Raw genomic sequence first — 19,196 nt, 5'->3', positions numbered from 1 at the left:
GCTATTGAACGTAAAGTTGTGATGATATGCGGTGACAACATAATTAGAACAAGGAAAGTGGTACTGCGTAGGTTTACCACAACAACATGAGAAAGCATCAAGGAGCACAACTGTGTCCTCGAAGGCCACTGATAGTCGCCTAGAGGGGGGGTGAATAGGGCGAAACTGAAATTTACAAATATAAACACAACTACAAGCCAGGTTAGCGTTAGAAATAAAATCGAGTCCGCGAGAGAGAGGGCGCAAAACAAATCGCAAGCAAATGAAGAGTGTGACACGTGGATTTGTTTTACCGAGGTTCGGTTCTCGCAAACCTACTCCCCGTTGAGGAGGCCACAAAGGCCGGGTCTCTTTCAACCCTTCCCTCTCTCAAACGATCCCACGGATCGAGTGAGCTTCTCTTCTCAAATCAAAGCCGGGAACAAAACTTCCCCGCAAGGGCCACCACACAATTGGTGCCTCTTGCCTTGATTACAATGGAACTTTGATCACAAGAACAAGTGAGAAAGAAAAGAAGCAATCCAAGCGCAAGAGCTCAAAAGAACACGACAAATCTCTCTCGCTAATCACTAAAGCCTTTTGTGGAATTGGAGAGGATTTGATCTCTTTGGTGTGTCTAGAATTGAATGCTAGAGCTCTTGTAGTAGTTGGGAAGTGGAAAACTTGGATGCAATGAATGGTGGGGTGGTTGGGGGTATTTATAGCCCCAACCACCAACTTGACCGTTGGTGGAGGCTGTCTGCTCGATGGCGCACCGGACAGTCCGGTGCACACCGGACATGTCCGGTGCCCCCGCCACGTCATCACTGCCGTTGGATTCTGACCGTTGAAGCTTCTGACTTGTGGGCCCGCCTGGATGTCCGGTGCACACCGGACATGCACTGTTTACTGTCCGGTGCGCCAGTATGGGCACGCCTGACTTCTGCGCGCGCTGCGCGCGCAATTAATGCGCCGCAGGTAGCCGTTGGCGCGGAGATAGCCGTTGCTCCGGAGTTGCACCGGACAGTCCGGTGCACACCGGACATGTCCGGTGAATTATAGCGGACTAGCCGTTGGAGATTCCCGAAGCTGGCGAGTTCCTGAGGCTGCTCCTCCTTGGCGCACCGGACACTGTCCGGTGTACACCGGACAGTCCGGTGATTTATAGCGCGAGTGCCTCTGAAAATTCCCGAAGGTGGCGAGTTCGAGTTGGAGTCCTCTGGTGCACCGGACATGTCCGGTGGTGCACCGGACACTGTCCGGTGGCACACCGGACAGTCCGGTGTGCCAGACCAGAGGTGCCTTCGGTTGGCCCTTTGCTCCTTGGTTGAATCCAAAACTTGATCTTTTTATTGGCTGAGAGTGAACCTTTAGCACCTGCATAACTTATGCACTAGAGCAAACTAGTTAGTCCAATTGTTTGTGTTGGTCAATTCAACCACCAAAATTATTTAGGAACTAGGTGTAAGCCTAATTCCCTTTCAATCTCCCCCTTTTTGGTGATTGATGCCAACACAAACCAAAGCAAATATGGAAGTGCATAATTGAACTAGTTTGCATAATGTAAGTGCAAAGGTTGCTTGGAATTGAGCCAATATAAATACTTACAAGATATTCATGGATTGTTTCTTACTTATAACATTTTGGACCACGCTTGCACCACATGTTTTGTTTTTGCAAATTCTCTTGTAAATCCTTTTCAAAGTTCTTTTGCAAATAGTCAAAAGTAAATGAATATGATTTTGCAAAGCATTCTCAAGATTTGAAATTTTCTCCTCCTGTTTCAAATGCTTTTCCTTTACCTTAAAAAAACTCCCCCTAAAAGAGATCCTCCTCTTAGTGTTCAAGAGGGTTTTGATATATCATTTTGGAAATACTACTTTCTCCCCCTTTTGAACACAATAGGAAACCAATTGATAATATATTCTTGGAAACAAGTTTTTGAAATTGGTGGTGGTGCGGTCCTTTTGCTTTGGGCTCATATTTTCTCCCCCTTTGGCATGAATCGCCAAAAACGAAATCATTAGAGCCCTCGAAGTGCTATCTTCCCCTTTGGTCATAAATAAATGAGTTAAGATTATACCAAAGACGAAGTCCGGTCCTTTTGCCTTGGGCTCTTACTTTCTCCCCAAAGACAAAGTCCTTTTCTTGGTGCTCATGCGTTCTCCCAAGAATGGAGAGTGACTTGGAGCGTCGGCGAAGGATGAGTTACGTAGTGGAAGCCTTTGTCTTCGCCGAAGACTCCAATTCCCTTTCAATATACCTATGACTTGGTTTGAAGTAGACTTGAAAGCACATTAGTCATAGCATATGAAAGAGACATGATTAAAGGTATATAAATGAGCTATGTGTGCAATCTAGCAAAAGAAATTGCGTGAATCAAGAATATTGAGCTCATGCCTAAGTTTGTTAAAAGATTGTTCATCAAGAGGCTTGGTAAAGATATCGGTTAATTGATCTTTAGTATTAATGTATGAAATCTCGATATCTCCCTTTTGTTGGTGATCCCTAAGAAAATGATACCGAATGGCTATGTGCTTAGTGCGGCTATGCTCGACGGGATTGTCGGCCATTTTGATTGCACTCTCATTATCACATAGCAAAGGGACTTTGGTTAATTTGTAACCGTAGTCCCGCAGGGTTTGCCTCATCCAAAGCAATTGCGCGCAAAAATGACCTGCGGCAATGTACTCGGCTTCGGCGGTTGAAAGAGCGACCGAATTTTGCTTCTTTGAAGCCCAAGACACCAAAGATCTTCCCAAGAACTGGCAAGTCCCCGATGTGCTCTTCCTATTGATTTTACACCCCGCCCAATCGGCATCCGAATACCCAATCAAATCAAATGTGGATCCCCTAGGATACCAAAGCCCAAACTTAGGAGTATAAGCTAAATATCTCAAGATTCGTTTCACGGCCGTAAGGTGAGCTTCCTTAGGGTCGACTTGGAATCTTGCACACATGCATACGGAAAGCATAATATCCGGTCGAGATGCACATAAATAGAGTAAAGAACCTATCATCGACCGGTATACCTTTTGATCTACGGACTTACCTCCCGTGTCGAGGTCGAGATGCCCATTGGTTCCCATGGGTGTCTTGATGGGCTTGGCATCCTTCATCCCAAACTTGTTGAAAATGTCTTGAGTGTACTTCGTTTGGCTAATGAAGGTGCCTTCTTGGAGTTGCTTCACTTGAAATCCTAAGAAGTACTTCAACTCCCCCATCATAGACATCTCGAACTTTTGTGTCATGATCCTACTAAACTCTTCACATGTAGACTCGTTAGTAGACCCAAATATAATATCATCAACATAAATTTGGCATACAAACAAGTCATTTTCAAGTGTTTTAGTAAAGAGTGTAGGATCCGCCTTTCCGACTTTGAAGCCATTAGCAATAAGGAAATCTCTAAGGCATTCATACCATGCTCTTGGGGCTTGCTTGAGCCCATAAAGCGCCTTAGAGAGCTTATAGACATGGTTAGGGTACTCACTGTCTTCAAAGCCGGGAGGTTGCTCAACATAGACCTCTTCCTTGATTGGTCCATTGAGGAAGGCACTTTTCACGTCCATTTGATAAAGCTTAAAGCCATGGTAAGTAGCATAGGCTAATAATATGCGAATTGACTCAAGCCTAGCTACGGGTGCATAGGTTTCACCGAAATCCAAACCTTCGACTTGAGAGTATCCTTTGGCCACAAGTCGAGCTTTGTTCCTTGTCACCACACCATGCTCATCTTGCTTGTTGCGGAAGACCCATTTGGTTCCTACAACATTTTGATTAGGACGTGGAACTAAATGCCATACCTCATTCCTAGTGAAGTTGTTGAGCTCCTCTTGCATCGCCACCACCCAATCCGAATCTTGGAGTGCTTCCTCTACCTTGTGTGGCTCAATAGAGGAAACAAAAGAGTAATGTTCACAAAAATGTGCAACACGAGATCTAGTAGTTACCCCCTTATGAATGTCGCCGAGGATGGTGTCGACGGGGTGATCTCGTTGGATTGCTTGGTGGACTCTTGGGTGTGGCGGTCTTTGCTCTTCATCCTCCTTGTCTTGATCATTTGCATCTCCCCCTTGATCTATGCCGTCATCTTGAGGTGGCTCATTTGATTGATCTTCTTCTTCATCAACTTGAGCCTCTTCCTCATTTTGAGTTGGTGGAGATGCTTGCATGGAGGAGGACGGTTGATCTTGTGCATTTGGAGGCTCTTCGGATTCCTTAGGACACACATCCCCAATGGACATGTTCCTTAGCGCGATGCACAGAGCCTCTTCAATACCTATCTCATCAAGATCAACTTGCTCTACTTGAGAGCCGTTAGTCTCATCAAACACAACGTCACATGAGACTTCAACTAGTCCAGTGGACTTGTTAAAGACCCTATATGCCCTTGTGTTTGAGTCATAACCAAGTAAAAAGCCTTCTACAGTTTTAGGAGCAAATTTAGATTTTCTACCTCTTTTAACAAGAACAAAGCATTTGCTACCAAAAACTCTAAAATATGAAATGTTGGGCTTTTTACCGGTTAGGAGTTCATATGATGTCTTCTTGAGGATTCGGTGTAGATACAACCGGTTGATGGCGTAGCAGGCGGTGTTGACTGCCTCAGCCCAAAACCGATCCGAAGTCTTGTACTCATCAAGCATGGTCCTTGCCATGTCCAGTAGAGTTCGATTCTTCCTCTCCACTACACCATTTTGTTGAAGGGTGTAGGGAGAAGAGAACTCATGCTTGATGCCCTCCTCCTCAAGGAAGCCTTTAATTTGAGAATTCTTGAACTCCGTCCCGTTGTCGCTTCTTATTTTCTTGATCCTTAAGCCGAACTCATTTTGAGCCCGTCTCAAGAATCCCTTTAAGGTCTCTTGGGTTTGAGATTTTTCCTGCAAGAAGAATACCCAAGTGAAGCGAGAATAATCATCCACAATAACTAGACAGTACTTACTCCCGCCGATGCTTATGTAAGCGATCGGGCCGAATAGATCCATGTGTAGGAGCTCCAGTGGCCTGTCGGTCGTCATTATGTTCTTATGTGGATGATGGGCTCCAACTTGCTTTCCTGCCTGGCATGCGCTACAAATCCTGTCTTTCTCAAAATGAACATTTGTTAATCCTAAAATGTGTTCTCCCTTTAGAAGTTTGTGAAGATTCTTCATCCCAACATGGGCTAGTCGGCGGTGCCAGAGCCAACCCATGTTAGTCTTAGCAATTAAGCAAGTGTCGAGTTCAGCTCTATCAAATCTACCAAGTATAGCTGACCCTCTAACACTCCCTTAAATGCTATTGAATCATCACTTCTTCTAAAGACAGTGACACCTATATCAGTAAAGAGACAGTTGTAGCCCATTTGACATAATTGAGATACTGAAAGCAAGTTGTAATCTAAAGAATCTACAAGAAAAACATTGGAAATAGAATGGTCAGGAGATATAGCTATTTTACCAAGACCTTTGACCAAACCTTGATTTCCATCCCCGAATGTGATAGCTCGTTGGGGATCTTGGTTTTTCTCATATGAAGAGAACATTTTCTTCTCCCCTGTCATGTGGTTTGTGCACCCGCTGTCGATGATCCAACTTGAGCCCCCGGATGCATAAACCTACAAAACAAGTTTAGTTCTTGACTTCAGGTACCCTAATGGTTTTGGGTCCTTTGGCATTAGACACAAGAACTTTGGGTACCCAAACACAAGTCTTTGACCCCTTGTGCTTGCCCCCAACATATTTGGCAACTACTTTGCCGGATTTGTTAGTCAACACATAAGATGCATCAAAAGTCTTAAATGAAATGCTATGTTCATTTGATGCATTAGGAATTTTCTTCTTAGGCAACTTAGCACGGGTTGGTTGCCTAGAGCTAGATGTCTCACTCTTATACATAAAAGCATGATTAGAACCAGAGTGAGACTTCCTAGAATGAATTCTCCTAATTTTGCTCTCGGGATAACCGGCAGGGTATAAAATGTAACCCTCGTTATCGTGAGGCATGAGAGCCTTGCCCTTAACAAAATTTGACAATCTTTTAGGAGGGGCACTAAGTTTGACATTGTCTCCCCTTTGGAAGCCAATGCCATCCTTGATGCCAGGGCGTCTCCCATTATAGAGCATACTTCTAGCAAATTTAAATTTTTCATTTTCTAAGTTATGCTCGGCAATTTTAGCATCTAATTTTGCTATATGATCATTTTGTTGTTTAATTAAAGACATGTGATCATGAATAGCATTAATATCAACATCTCTACATCTAGTACAAATGGAAACATGCTCAATGGTAGATGTAGAGGGTTTGCAAGATTTTAATTCTACAACCTTAGCATGTAAGATATCATTCTTAGTTCTAAGGTCGGAAATGGTAGCATTGCAAACATCAAAATCTTTAGCCTTAGCAAGCAATTTTTCATTCTCAATTCTAAGGCTAGCAAGAGAAATGTTCAATTCTTCAATCCTAGCAAGCAAATCATCATTATTATCTCTAGGGTTGGAAATTGAAACATTGCAAACATGAGAATCAACCTTAGCTAACAAATTAGCATTTTCATTTCTAAGGTTGTCTATTGTTTCATGGCAAGTGCTTAGCTCACTAGATAATTTTTCACATTTCTCAATTTCTAGAGCATAAGCATTTTTAACCTTAACATGCTTCTTATTTTCTTTAATAAGGAAGTCCTCTTGGGTATCCAAGAGATCATCCTTTTCATGAATGGCACTAATCAATTCATTAAGTTTCTCTTTTTGTTGCATGTTGAGGTTGGCAAAAAGAGTGCGCAAATTATCTTCCTCATCACTAGCATTATCATCACTAGAAGATTCATATTTAGTGGAGGATTTAGATTTAACCTTCTTTTTGCCGTCCTTTGCCATGAGGCACTTGTGGCCGACGTTGGGGAAGAGGAGTCCCTTGGTGACGGCGATGTTGGCGGCGTCCTCGTCGTCGGAGGAGTCGCTTGAGCTTTCGTCGGAGTCCCATTCCCGACAAACATGGGCATCGCCGCCCCTCTTCTTGTAGTACCTCTTCTTTTCTCTCCTCTTGCCCTTCTTGTCGTTATCCCTGTCACTGTCACTTGATAATGGACATTTAGCAATGAAGTGACCAGGCTTACCACATTTGTAGCAAACCTTCTTGGAGCGGGATTTGTAGTCTTTCCCTCTCCTTTGCTTGAGGATTTGGCAGAAACTCTTGATGACGAGCGCCATTTCCTCATTGTCGAGCTTGGAGGCGTCTATTGGTTGTCGACTTGGTGTAGACTCCTCCTTCTGCTTGAATGCGACGGGTTGAGCTTCGGATGTGGAGGGATCATCAAGCTCGTTGATCTTCCTCGAGCCTTCGATCATGCACTCAAAACTTACAAAATGCCCGATTACTTCCTCGGGGGTCATTAGTGTATATCTTGGGTTGCCACGAATTAATTGAACTTGGGTAGGGTTAAGGAAAATAAGAGATCTTAGAATAACCTTAACCACCTCGTGGTCATCCCACTTTTTGCTCCCGAGGTTGCACACTTGATTCACCAAAGTCTTGAGCCGGTTGTACATGTGTTGTGGCTCCTCCCCTTTGCGAAGCCGGAACCGACCGAGCTCCCCCTCGATCGTCTCCCGCTTGGTGATCTTTGTGAGCTCATCTCCTTCGTGAGCGGTTTTGAGCACATCCCAAACTTCCTTGGCGCTCTTTAACCCTTGCACTTTATTATACTCCTCTCTACTTAGAGAGGCGAGGAGTATTGTTGTCGCTTGAGAGTTGAAGTGCTCGATTTGGGCCACCTCATCCTCATCATAGTCTTTATCCCCTACGGATGGTACCTGTGCACCAAACTCAACAACATCCCATATACTTTTGTGGAGTGAGGTTAGATGAAATCGCATTAAATCACTCCACCTAGCATAATCTTCACCATCAAAAGTTGGTGGTTTGCCTAATGGGACGGAAAGTAAAGGTGCATGTTTAGAAATGCGAGGGTAGTGTAGGGGGATCTTACTATACTTCTTGCGCTCTTGGCGCTTAGAAGTAACGGATGCCGCATCGGAGCCGGAGGTGGATGTTGATGAAGTGTCGGTCTCGTAGTAGACCACTTTCCTCATCCTCTTGTGCTTGTCCCCACTCCGATGTGGCTTGTGAGAAGAAGATTTCTCCTTCTTCTCTTTGTGGTGAGAAGAAGATTTCTTCTCCTTCCCTTTGTTGGAGGAGCTCTTCTTCTTCTCTTTCCTCTTGGTGCGGGACTCTTCCGATGAAGTGCTCCCATGGCTTGTAGTGGGCTTTTCGCCGGTCTCCATCTCCTTCTTGGCGTGATCTCCCGACATCACTTCGAGCGGTTAGGCTCTAATGAAGCACCGGCCTCTGATACCAATTGATAGTCGCCTAGAGGGGGGGTGAATAGGGCGAAACTGAAATTTACAAATATAAACACAACTACAAGCCGGGTTAGCGTTAGAAATAAAATCGAGTCCGCGAGAGAGAGGGCGCAAAACAAATCACAAGCAAATGAAGAGTGTGACACGTGGATTTGTTTTACCGAGGTTCGGTTCTCGCAAACCTACTCCCCGTTGAGGAGGCCACAAAGGCCGGGTCTCTTTCAACCCTTCCCTCTCTCAAACGATCCCACGGATCGAGTGAGCTTCTCTTCTCAAATCAAAGCCGGGAACAAAACTTCCCCGCAAGGGCCACCACACAATTGGTGCCTCTTGCCTTGATTATAATGGAACTTTGATCACAAGAACAAGTGAGAAAGAAAAGAAGCAATCCAAGCGCAAGAGCTCAAAAGAACACGACAAATCTCTCTCGCTAATCACTAAAGCCTTTTGTGGAATTGGAGAGGATTTGATCTCTTTGGTGTGTCTAGAATTGAATGCTAGAGCTCTTGTAGTAGTTGGGAAGTGGAAAACTTGGATGCAATGAATGGTGGGGTGGTTGGGGTATTTATAGCCCCAACCACCAACTTGACCGTTGGTGGAGGCTGTCTGCTCGATGGCGCACCGGACAGTCCGGTGCACACCGGACATGTCCGGTGCCCCCGCCACGTCATCACTGCCGTTGGATTCTGACCGTTGAAGCTTCTGACTTGTGGGCCCGCCTGGATGTCCGGTGCACACCGGACATGCACTGTTTACTGTCCGGTGCGCCAGTATGGGCACGCCTGACTTCTGCGCGCGCTGCGCGCGCAATTAATGCGCCGTAGGTAGCCGTTGGCGCGGAGATAGCCGTTGCTCCGGAGTTGCACCGGACAGTCCGGTGCACACCGGACATGTCCGGTGAATTATAGCGGACTAGCCGTTGGAGATTTCCGAAGCTGGCGAGTTCCTGAGGCTGCTCCTCCTTGGCGCACCGGACACTGTCCGGTGTACACCGGACAGTCCGGTGATTTATAGCGCGAGTGCCTCTGAAAATTCCCGAAGGTGGCGAGTTCGAGTTGGAGTCCTCTGGTGCACCGGACATGTCCGGTGGCACACCGGACAGTCCGGTGCGCCAGACCAGAGGTGCCTTCGGTTGGCCCTTTGCTCCTTGGTTGAATCCAAAACTTGATCTTTTTATTGGCTGAGAGTGAACCTTTAGCACCTGTATAACTTATGCACTAGAGCAAACTAGTTAGTCCAATTGTTTGTGTTGGGCAATTCAACCACCAAAATTATTTAGGAACTAGGTGTAAGCCTAATTCCCTTTCAGCCACACCTCACCATTGGAAGTTGTGCCACCCATCCTTATTACCTCGTACTTGTCCAACTCCTCGTCAAAGCATTGTACCTCATATCTATTGGCACATTCCTTTGCATTATGAAGATGTGTTGTTGGTTTAGGTGCTCATCTCTAACTGTTCGTTTGCATTGCCTTTGCCTATGCATATCTCTAACACCTACAAACAAATGAACAAACTGATGGCTGACATGCACATTCACTAACACACTAACAACACGGTGGTTGACATACACACTCACATTCACTAAATATACTAACAACTAAATAGCTAGCTAGTTCACTAAACAAACTAAACAACAAAATTTGCTAACTAACTAACTAAACTAACAAGTTTGCTAACGAATTAACTTAACTAAAAAATTGCTATTATATAATTAAACTAACTAACTAAACTAACAAATCTGCTAACTAACTAAATAAACTAAAAATTTTGCTAACTAACTAAATAAACCAACAAGATTGATAAACTAACAAATTTGCTAACTCACTAACTAAACTAACAAGCTAACGAACAAATTTGATAAAAAAAAGTTTATTCTCGTCGTGTTGTATGTTTGAATACTGATTAAAAATATTAAATATAGTCTAATTACAAAACTCATTATATAGATAAGGACTAAACAATAAGACGAGTGTATTAAGCCTAATTATTTTATAATTGGTACATGTGATGTATTAAGCCTAATTCATCAAGTGTTTTCCAGGGCTTTGCCGAGTGCTTTAGACACTGAGCAAAAAGTTGTTTCTGGTAGTAGATACAGTAAATATTTGTTAATAGTAGATTAATTAAGCTTAATAAATTCGTTACGTCTTAGTCTCTAACTAGTTTTATAGTTGGACTATATTTAATATTTATAATTGGTACTCTTAAATTCGATGTTACACCGAAGTGACGTGTAGACTTTCCTTGCATGTGTCATGTGTGTACAGTTTGCAGCAAATGATTATCCTTGGTCGCGCCAGCATGCGGCTACTAGCGAGATGGGCCATCGCCTTTATATTACCTGAGGGGAGTGTCTATTCGTCTCTCTCATTAATTAGTTTGCTGCATTGCAATTGCGTCTGCTCAATACAATGCGTACGTGGCCCTACTGCAGTGCATGCAATCGCTCCTCATCTCCTTCTCTCCCTCGCGCAGTCGCACTCACACTCTGCCCTCTTCTCTGCCTGTGAAAAAGGTGAAGCTGCATCCATGTATTTAACAGGCAGAGATGTGATCAGCCTTGCCCATTCCATGGCTGCCCGCTCTGTTGCGTGATCCTGCTGCATGCACTTCTTGAATTAATTATATAAGTACTAACTAGTACGGTAGTACCTACCTGACGATCCTGACGCGCGCAAGGGGTTCTGTGGCATTTCGGCAGCTAGCACGCAGTGACCACGGTAGCTATCGCCGAAAGCGGGAACTGAAGAAGATGTTGGGGAGGATGGCTGGGCCAGGGGGCGGCGGAGTCTCGGAGCAGCGGCAGCGCGAGGCCGCGTTTGATTTCGGCCGACACACGGGCACTGCCGCCGCTGTGCCGTCGTCGTCGCCGCATACTCCCATGGTGCCTCCCAAGCTGTTCTTGGCTGCAGGGAGCGGCGGCGTCGTCTCCGGAGAGGAGGCGTTCTCGCCACCGGAGGAGCTAGCGGGGGGCGTCGTCGTGATGGTCAGCCCCACCTCGACGCTGCAGACACCGACCGGCAGCGCTAGCCCTACGTCTGCAGCGACGTCCACGGCCGTTCCGTTCTCCCGTCGCGGGGCGACCTCGCCATCATCACCAGGCGGGGACGATCGTCGTCGGTGCAAGAGCAGGAGCCGGATCCGGAGCCAGCGCCCCTGGGAGGCGTGGCCTGTCGGGGTCGGACTCGCCGGCGCCCTGAGCGGTGACGCTGACGCACTCCCACCCGTGGCGACGGTACTGACAGGACAGAGGATCCGGCCGTGGCCGTGCAGGAGCTCCGCGTCGTCCGTGCTGGGCCTGGGCTCCCCCGAAAGCAGGAGCCGGTGCCGGGGCGTCTTGTCGCCGAGGAAGATGATGGAAGCGTCGGAGGAGGACTACACCCGCGTCATCGCGCGCGGGCCCAACCCGAGGACGACGCACATATTCGACGACCGCGTCGTCGTCGTGGAGGACGAGTTCCTGAGGTGGTGCCATGGCTGCAGCAAGGACCTGGGCCAGGGCAACGACATCTTCATGTACAGGTAGCGAGAGCTTTAATATAATTTATTTATCTTGTGCTTCCAATTCCATCCTTCTTGAAGCTGGTGGCGCGCGGATTCTTCTTTGCAGGGGGGAGATGGCCTTCTGCAGCCATGAGTGCCGCTACCGCGTGATGCTGCTCTTGGACGAAGAAGGAGAATCCTGCTGACGCACCAGCCAAGGTGCCATTTTAACTTGAGAAGGAGAACTGGAGAAGACCTGTATGCCAACCGGCCGCCGGCGGAGCAGACCCCGATCGATACTGCATGCTGCACTATTCTCTGCTTCATTCGTTCTATGCTCTTTTGCTACTACTAGTACTATAGGTTTTAATTATCCGCATTAGCTGTTGATCATATTCCAAGTGATTGGTTTGCATGCTCCATTGGAGCGGTCTCGCGGTGGCCTGGATGGCTAGCTATGTCAAATTTCTATTTCCCCGCGCATGCAAGCGAGCAAGTGTGCCTAGGTTGCAGCAGCGCGTACAGGTCAGACTCGTGCTCCCGCAGGCAACCAATCACTGTGTATGATCAAGATGATGTATGCATGGTTAGCTAACATGTTTAGGACCGTCAGTATAGAGCTTCTCTGTACTAGTGACAAACGAAGATGGTATATGTTAATTCTCACCAGATGCGCTAAAAAATCGATCAAATAAATCTCACAATAATAAAAAAACATCTATTACTTTAATTTGATAGTATTTAGCACGGTTTGCAATCTCAGCCGGTAAGTATCGGTAACCAATAAAATTTAGGGTTTACCGGTACTATAGAACACCACCAAAATCGAAGGGCAAAACTGAGCAAAAAACACCACTGAGGGTAAAACTGAGCACACCACCAAAATCGAGGGCACCATCTTAAAAAACCCTAAAATTTACCGTTTACCGGTACTCACCTAGAAGAAAAAAACCGTTTCTGTTTTCATTATATTTCTGTTTAGAATTTAAAAACATAAACATCAAATTTTAGTCAATAAAACAGTTTTCAAAATTTGCAAACGAAAAGGCAATCCCTGGTCTTTAGTCATATTACCGTTAAAAAACCACTGAATTTATTGTAATTTATTAAAAAATACCAACCACTGTCATTATAAAAATACATAAAGTGACATCTAAATTTATATCTAAATTAACCACCTATGTTGTTACAAAAGATAATTCAAAATGACATTATTTCGATATAAATTATCTACATCTACGATTATAAAAAAATAACTCAAAAGCATCCTCTAAATTTTCATCTAAATTACCCACCTTTTATCTCACAAAACATAATTTAAAATAATAGTCTAATATTGTGTCTAAATTATCCAACGACTTTATCATTATAAATTGTAACACCCTAATTTTTCGGATATAAAATTTTCTTTGCTCTATTCTCAAAATCTAGGTGTCACATTCTCTTTTTTCTCCTCTTTACTTTTTCCTAAATAATTGAGAGTTATTTTGTATTATATTTAAGTGCTAAGTTTAGTGAAGTACAACCTAGAGAAGTTTTGATTGTTGCATTTATGCCGTTGTATAGCGTTTCCATGTACAAAACTTGTTTGATATATGTTAATATACCTCGTAGAAGTCTCGGTGAATTTTCCATATTTTTTAAAGTAACTTTCTCTTTTTTGATAAAATAAAAATATACTTATTTAGGACACTTAAAAACATTTTCATAAGCTCCAAATACTTTATTTGGGTCTATTGAACTCCAAAATATGTATAGGAGTTTTCCTATAATTTTGGGACTCTAAACATGCATAAGAGATTTTATAAAAAAAAGTTTGGGCTCTTTAAAACATTTTTATGCATTAAAAATCAATCTTTAAAATACGGAATCCACCTGTCAGACTAACCCCCTCAAATCCTCACCTGTACGTGTGCATGTTGGGGAAGAATAAACCCCACCCTCGCTCTCTCCACACGCACGTCCACTATAGTTTCTCGATCGCTCCACAAAACCCTCCTCCCCTTCACACCCTTCGTTCGTACGACGCTTTCCCCAAATGATGCTCCTTCGCCTATGCAACAACCAAAGAGGAGCACCATCGTCCCTGTCCAGAGCGCCATCGCTGCAGTGACCTCGCCGCCTATGAGCGCTTCTTGGACCGCCCCTTCCTTCCTCGGTGAGAAATCCCCACCCGCTCCTTTGTATTCTCTACGTTTGGTCGTCCCTGGCGTCGAGAGTTTCTCTGTGATGCCCTCTGTTCAGTAGCGTAGCCATGGGACCAATTTCTGTCCCCCCTTGTCGGATCATAAGACCGACACTCTAATCAACTTCGTCATGGTCAGATCTCGTCGTGCCCTGGATTTGCCACTCCCTTTCTTCCCCTTCCCTTTTCTTTATTCCCCTTCACTGCATGGCGCAACCATGGCCGTCACTTGGCCAAGCCCCCTCCCCACTCCCCAGCCATGGTGCACGCTCCCTCGCCCCAACCCTATGCGTAGCCCCTAGCCCCCTGCGCCCCTTGCCCCTGTGCACACTGCACAGCCCCTGTACAGGAGTGTGCGCTCGCCCTATGGCGCGGCGTGGCTGACAGCCGCCCAGCCCTCCCGTGTGCCCAGCCTAGCCGCCCCCCTACACGCACGCCTGGCGCAGCCGAGCACCCTCCCCCCACGCTAACCTCCCTGGCCGAAACCCATGACAGTTCCTAGCTCCTTGCATGCATGTGCAGTTTCAAGGTAGAAGAAAGGGGTTGTGGCCATATTTGATCCGAGAAATGGGATTATCTGCGCCGCACTCAGTCTACATGATTGGTTCATTGAACAGCTGCGCCCAGGCTCGCGCTATCCCGTGGACTGCACACAGCGGATGTTCGGTTGTCTGTACAACAAGGCTCGCGCTGTCCCTTGACCGCACACAGCGGATGTTCGGTTGCCTATAGAACAAGGTTGGAGCATGCACCCGCGCGTGCAGTCATTGACATTTTTAACTTGCTTGCCTGTATGCGTGGAAACACAGCCTCCCATGTTTTTAGCGGGCCAGGCTGGTGCGAGGCCTACGCTAGATGTACCTGTTGGGGTATGCTTCGTCGCCGAAGAGATCCTGTAAGAAGAAACACCTTCGACAGATCCTCTCAAAAGCAGTGCCGAAGCTATCATCCATAAAGCTTCGACATAATGGTATGTCTTAAGACGAAGGATTGCACCGACTTAAAGATAAAATGACCGATTGATCCATGAGAGTCTGTGTCATAATCGTAATCTTTTGTAAAGGGCATGAATGTAATATCTCACAGGCTGTGCCCTGCTGTTCATATAAATAGATGAACAGTACCTCCGTACTGGGGACGCTATCTTATAATCGCTTGAACGCAATACTTGGATTCTTGCCTTCTGTCAAACCGAAGGTATAAATGTAATTAAATATTATATTTTAATATTCAAGTTTGTATGACGAAATATATGGATGACATTACGTGCTTGTTTATATTATCTTTCATGTTTCATATATTTCGTCTTTCATTATCTTATAACTTTGATCATGAAGGTATGTCCTTCATGACCTTCGTCCGAAGATCGTTATATCCTAAGGGGAATAATGCTTCGAAGGACGAAGGGCATTAACATTTAATACTCTGTGTTGCCTTGTTCTTGACTCTTAGCATTTAAGAACAAGTCCCCAACATTGGCGCCCACCTCCGGTGAATTCACTTCCACTTTTTGAGCTGATGGCTTCGTTCAACGATCAAGCCGAAGCTGCTTCGGCTACGAAGCTGGTGCTTCCGATAACAGACGGTTCATGCTCGGAGCCGACCAACAAGAAGCAGAAGAAGGAGGCCCAGAGAAGGGTACAACATGTTGGGGTGCAGGGACCATCAAGTCAAAATGGTCCCACATCCCAATTACCTTCTCCCAAGAGGACCTTCAGCTCAAGGATTACCCTCACAATGATGATATGGTCATATCTTGTGTCATCAAGGGATTTCTAGTCCATAATGTTCTGGTTGATACAGGCAGTGCAGCGGATATCATATTTGCTAAGGCCTTCAGACAGATGCAAGAGCAAGAGGATAAAATCCATGATGCTACACACCCTCTTTGTGGTTTCGGAGGAAGGCAGATTGTAGCGCTTGGCAAGATCACAATGCCAGTGACCTTCGAATTTGTCCACAATACAAGAACTGAACAGGTTGTGTTTGATATTGTTGACATGGAATACCCCTACAATGCAATCATTGGTCGTGGAACACTCAACGCATTCGAAGCAATTCTTCATCCAGCATATCTATGCATGAAGATACCTTCGGATCAAGGGCCTATTACTATTCATGGAAGTCAGGAAGCTGCTAGAAAGGCTGAAGGAAATTGGACAGACTCAAAAGCAATCCACAATATAGATAGAGCCGAAGCTTGTGAACAGTATAAGTACAGAAGAGAGAAGGCTGCTTTGGCTGATCAGCCGAAGCCCATGCTTCTATGTGAAGATATAACAGAGCAGAAGGTATTGCTGGGGTCCCAATTATCTGAAGAGCAGGAGAAAACCTTGATAAGGTTTTTATTCAACAACAAAGATGTTTTTGCATGGTCAGCCAACGATCTCTGTGGTGTCAACAGGGACGTCATTGAACATTCACTCAATGTCGATCCATCCTTCAGACCCAGGAAGTAAAAGCTTCAAAAAATGTCTCACGATAAAGCCGAAGGTGCTCGGAACGAAGTAAAAAGACTTCATAGTGCTGGTGTCATCAGAGAAGTAAAATACCCAGAATGGCTAGCCAACACTGTTATGGTGAAGAAGGCCAATGGTAAATGGAGAATGTGCATTGATTTTACTGATCTGAACAAGGCTTGTCCAAAGGATGAGTTCCCATTACCGAGAATAGATTCTCTAGTAGATGCAACAGCTTCGTCAGAGCTCATGAGTTTACTAGATTGTTATTCAGGCTACCACCAAATCTGGATGAAGAAGGAAGATGAGCCAAATACCAGCTTCATAACCCACAGTGGTACATATTGTTATCTTCGGATGCCTGAGGGGCTCAATAATGCTGGAGGAAGCTTCAGCAGGATGACAGTCAAGGTTCTTCATTCTCAGATAGGCAGAAATGTACTAACATATGTTGATGATATCATAGTGAAGAGCACGAAGCAAGAAAACCACATTACTGATTTGCAGGAAACATTTGCTAATTTTAGGCAAGCTGGCCTGAAATTAAATCCAGAAAAATGTGTCTTCGGAGTGAAGAAGGGCAAGTTCCTTGGCTGTCTAGTTTCAACGAAGGGGATCGAAGCCAACCCAAGCAAGATCGAAGCTATCCTTCGAATGGAGCCACCAAGCACAAAGAAGGGGGCCCAACGGTTGACAGGAAGACTGACATCTTTGAATCGATTTATATCTAGATCAGCAGAAAGAAATTTACCATTCTTTGAAGTACTAAAGTCAGTTGAAGTTTTTCAATGGGGCTCAACTCAACAGAAAGCTTTCGAAGAGCTGAAGCAATACTTGATTGATTTAACAACATTTACTCCACCCGTGCTAGGGGCTCCATTGCTATTGTATGTGGCAGCTTCGCACTCTGCAGTGAGTGCGGCGCTTGTACAAGAGAAGCTTGAAGGACAAGCTAAAAAGCAAGTCCCAGTATACTTTGTTTCTGAAGTTTTGAGTTTATCAAATAAAAACTATACAGAATTGGAGAAGGTGTTGTATGCTGTATTAATGGCGTCCAAGAAGCTTCAGCATTATTTTCAAGCATATCACATAATTGTTCCTTCATCACAGCCCCTGAAGGATATCATGAGGAATAGAGAAGCTACTGGAAGGATTGGAAAGTGGGCCGCGGAGCTTAATGAATTCACTATTGACTACGTGTATAGATATTCAATTCAATCCCAAGCGCTAGCAGATTTCATCGCTGATTGGACGCCAGGGGCTCACGAAGAGGGGACAAGCAAAGATACCAAAGCTTGGGCAGTGTTTTGCGATGGTTCTTGGGGAGCCTTCGGTGCAGGAGCAGCTGCGGTCCTAGTGGCACCTTCAAAAGTCAAAACATGTTATGCAGTCAAATTGGATTTCACTTGCACAAATAATATTGCTGAGTACGAATCACTTCTATTGGGGCTTCAGAAACTAAGGGCAATGGGAATAAGAAGGGCCATCCTAAAGACTGATTCTCACGTTATTGCTGGCCACGTGGACAAAAGTAGCAAGGCACGAGATCCGAAGCTTGAAAGATATCTGGATACAGTTCGAAGGTTGGAAGCTTCCTTCGAAGGTTTTTCTGTCAAGAATATTCCAAGAGGTGAAAATGAGCATGCAGATTTGCTAGTCAAATCAGCGGCTCAGGGGCTCCCCCTACCATCGGAAGTATTTTTTGAAACAATAAAAGCACCTTCGGTTGAGCTCATGGAGAGAGCAATCCTTACTATTTCTCCAGTACACAGTGAAGACTGGAGAACTGAAATAATATCTTTCCTCCAAGGCAATTGTCTTTCAAGTGACGAAGCTTATAACAAGAGAATGGAGGCAAGAACAAGACCATATGTGATAATAGAAGGGGAATTGTATAAACATGGAGTTTGTTCACCACTCCTCAAGTGTTTATCAAGAACTGAAGGCATGAAATTAATGAAAGAGATACATGCAGGTCTGTGTGGATCTCACATTGGATCTAGGCCCTTGTTGGAAAAAGTTTTTCGACAAGGATTTTGCTGGCCGAAGGCAGCTTCGGATGCAGCAGAATTAGTCCAAAAATGTGAAGACTGTCAAAAATGTGCAAGAGACCAGAAGAAACCTTCATCTCTCACTTAGTTAATACAGCCCACTTGGCCGTTGCAAAGGTGGGGCCTCGATTTGCTAGGCCCACTTCCACCAGCACAAGGAAATCTAAAATATGTTGTGGTGGCGGTAGAGTATTTTTCCAAGTGGATTGAGGCAAAGCCTTTAGCCACAATAACTTCGGTCACCGTCCAGAAATTCTTCTGGCAAAACATTGTTTGTCGCTTCGGAGTGCCGAAGGCTATTACTGTAGACAACGGAACACAGTTCAATGCTGAAGTTTTCAAGGAACTATGTGAACAAATTGGCACGAAGATTCATTTTGCATCGGTAAGACATCCGGAGTCAAATGGACTTGTTGAAAGAGCTAATGACATTATAATGACGGGAATAATGAAGTTAATCTTCAATCATCCCAGAGGAAAGTGGCCAGATGAATTGATCAAAGTGGTGTGGAGCCACAACACAACAATATCAAGGTCAACAGGTTTTACACCATTCAAACTATTGTTTGGTGACGAAGCAATAACCCCAGAAGAAGCTAAGGCAGGATCAATAAGAACAGTGGCTTCGGCAGAGGACGAAGCTGATTATTCTGTGGCAAAAGATGCTATAGAAGGGATCATACTTCAGGCCA

The 19,196-nt window shown here is 45.0% G+C and overlaps 1 protein-coding gene across 1 annotated transcript; it reads left to right on the top strand.

The window, feature by feature from the left end:
- Nucleotides 1–10,698: 10,698 nt before the first annotated feature.
- Nucleotides 10,699–12,475, top strand: LOC103643562 (FCS-Like Zinc finger 8). Its single transcript, XM_020547260.2, has 2 exons — nucleotides 10,699–11,848; nucleotides 11,937–12,475. The coding sequence occupies exons 1-2, from the start codon at nucleotides 11,079–11,081 to the stop codon at nucleotides 12,013–12,015; spliced, it is 849 nt and encodes a 282-aa protein (XP_020402849.1). The 5' UTR covers nucleotides 10,699–11,078; the 3' UTR covers nucleotides 12,016–12,475.
- Nucleotides 12,476–19,196: the final 6,721 nt, after the last annotated feature.

The sequence above is a fragment of the Zea mays genome, chromosome 1, assembly GCF_902167145.1.
Source record: "Zea mays cultivar B73 chromosome 1, Zm-B73-REFERENCE-NAM-5.0, whole genome shotgun sequence".
NCBI classification, from domain to species: Eukaryota; Viridiplantae; Streptophyta; class Magnoliopsida; order Poales; family Poaceae; genus Zea; species Zea mays.
Note: the sequence above shows the minus strand (reverse complement) of the source record. Positions and strands in the feature narration are given on the sequence as shown.

Excerpts from the sequence above, each read along its gene's own strand:
- LOC103643562 (XM_020547260.2), top strand. The coding sequence starts at position 11,079 with ATGTTGGGGAGGATGGCTGGGCCAGGGGGCGGCGGAGTCTCGGAGCAG. Across the intron at positions 11,849-11,936 it reads AACGACATCTTCATGTACAG|GGGGGAGATGGCCTTCTGCA; the intron begins GTAGCGAGAGCT and ends TCTTCTTTGCAG.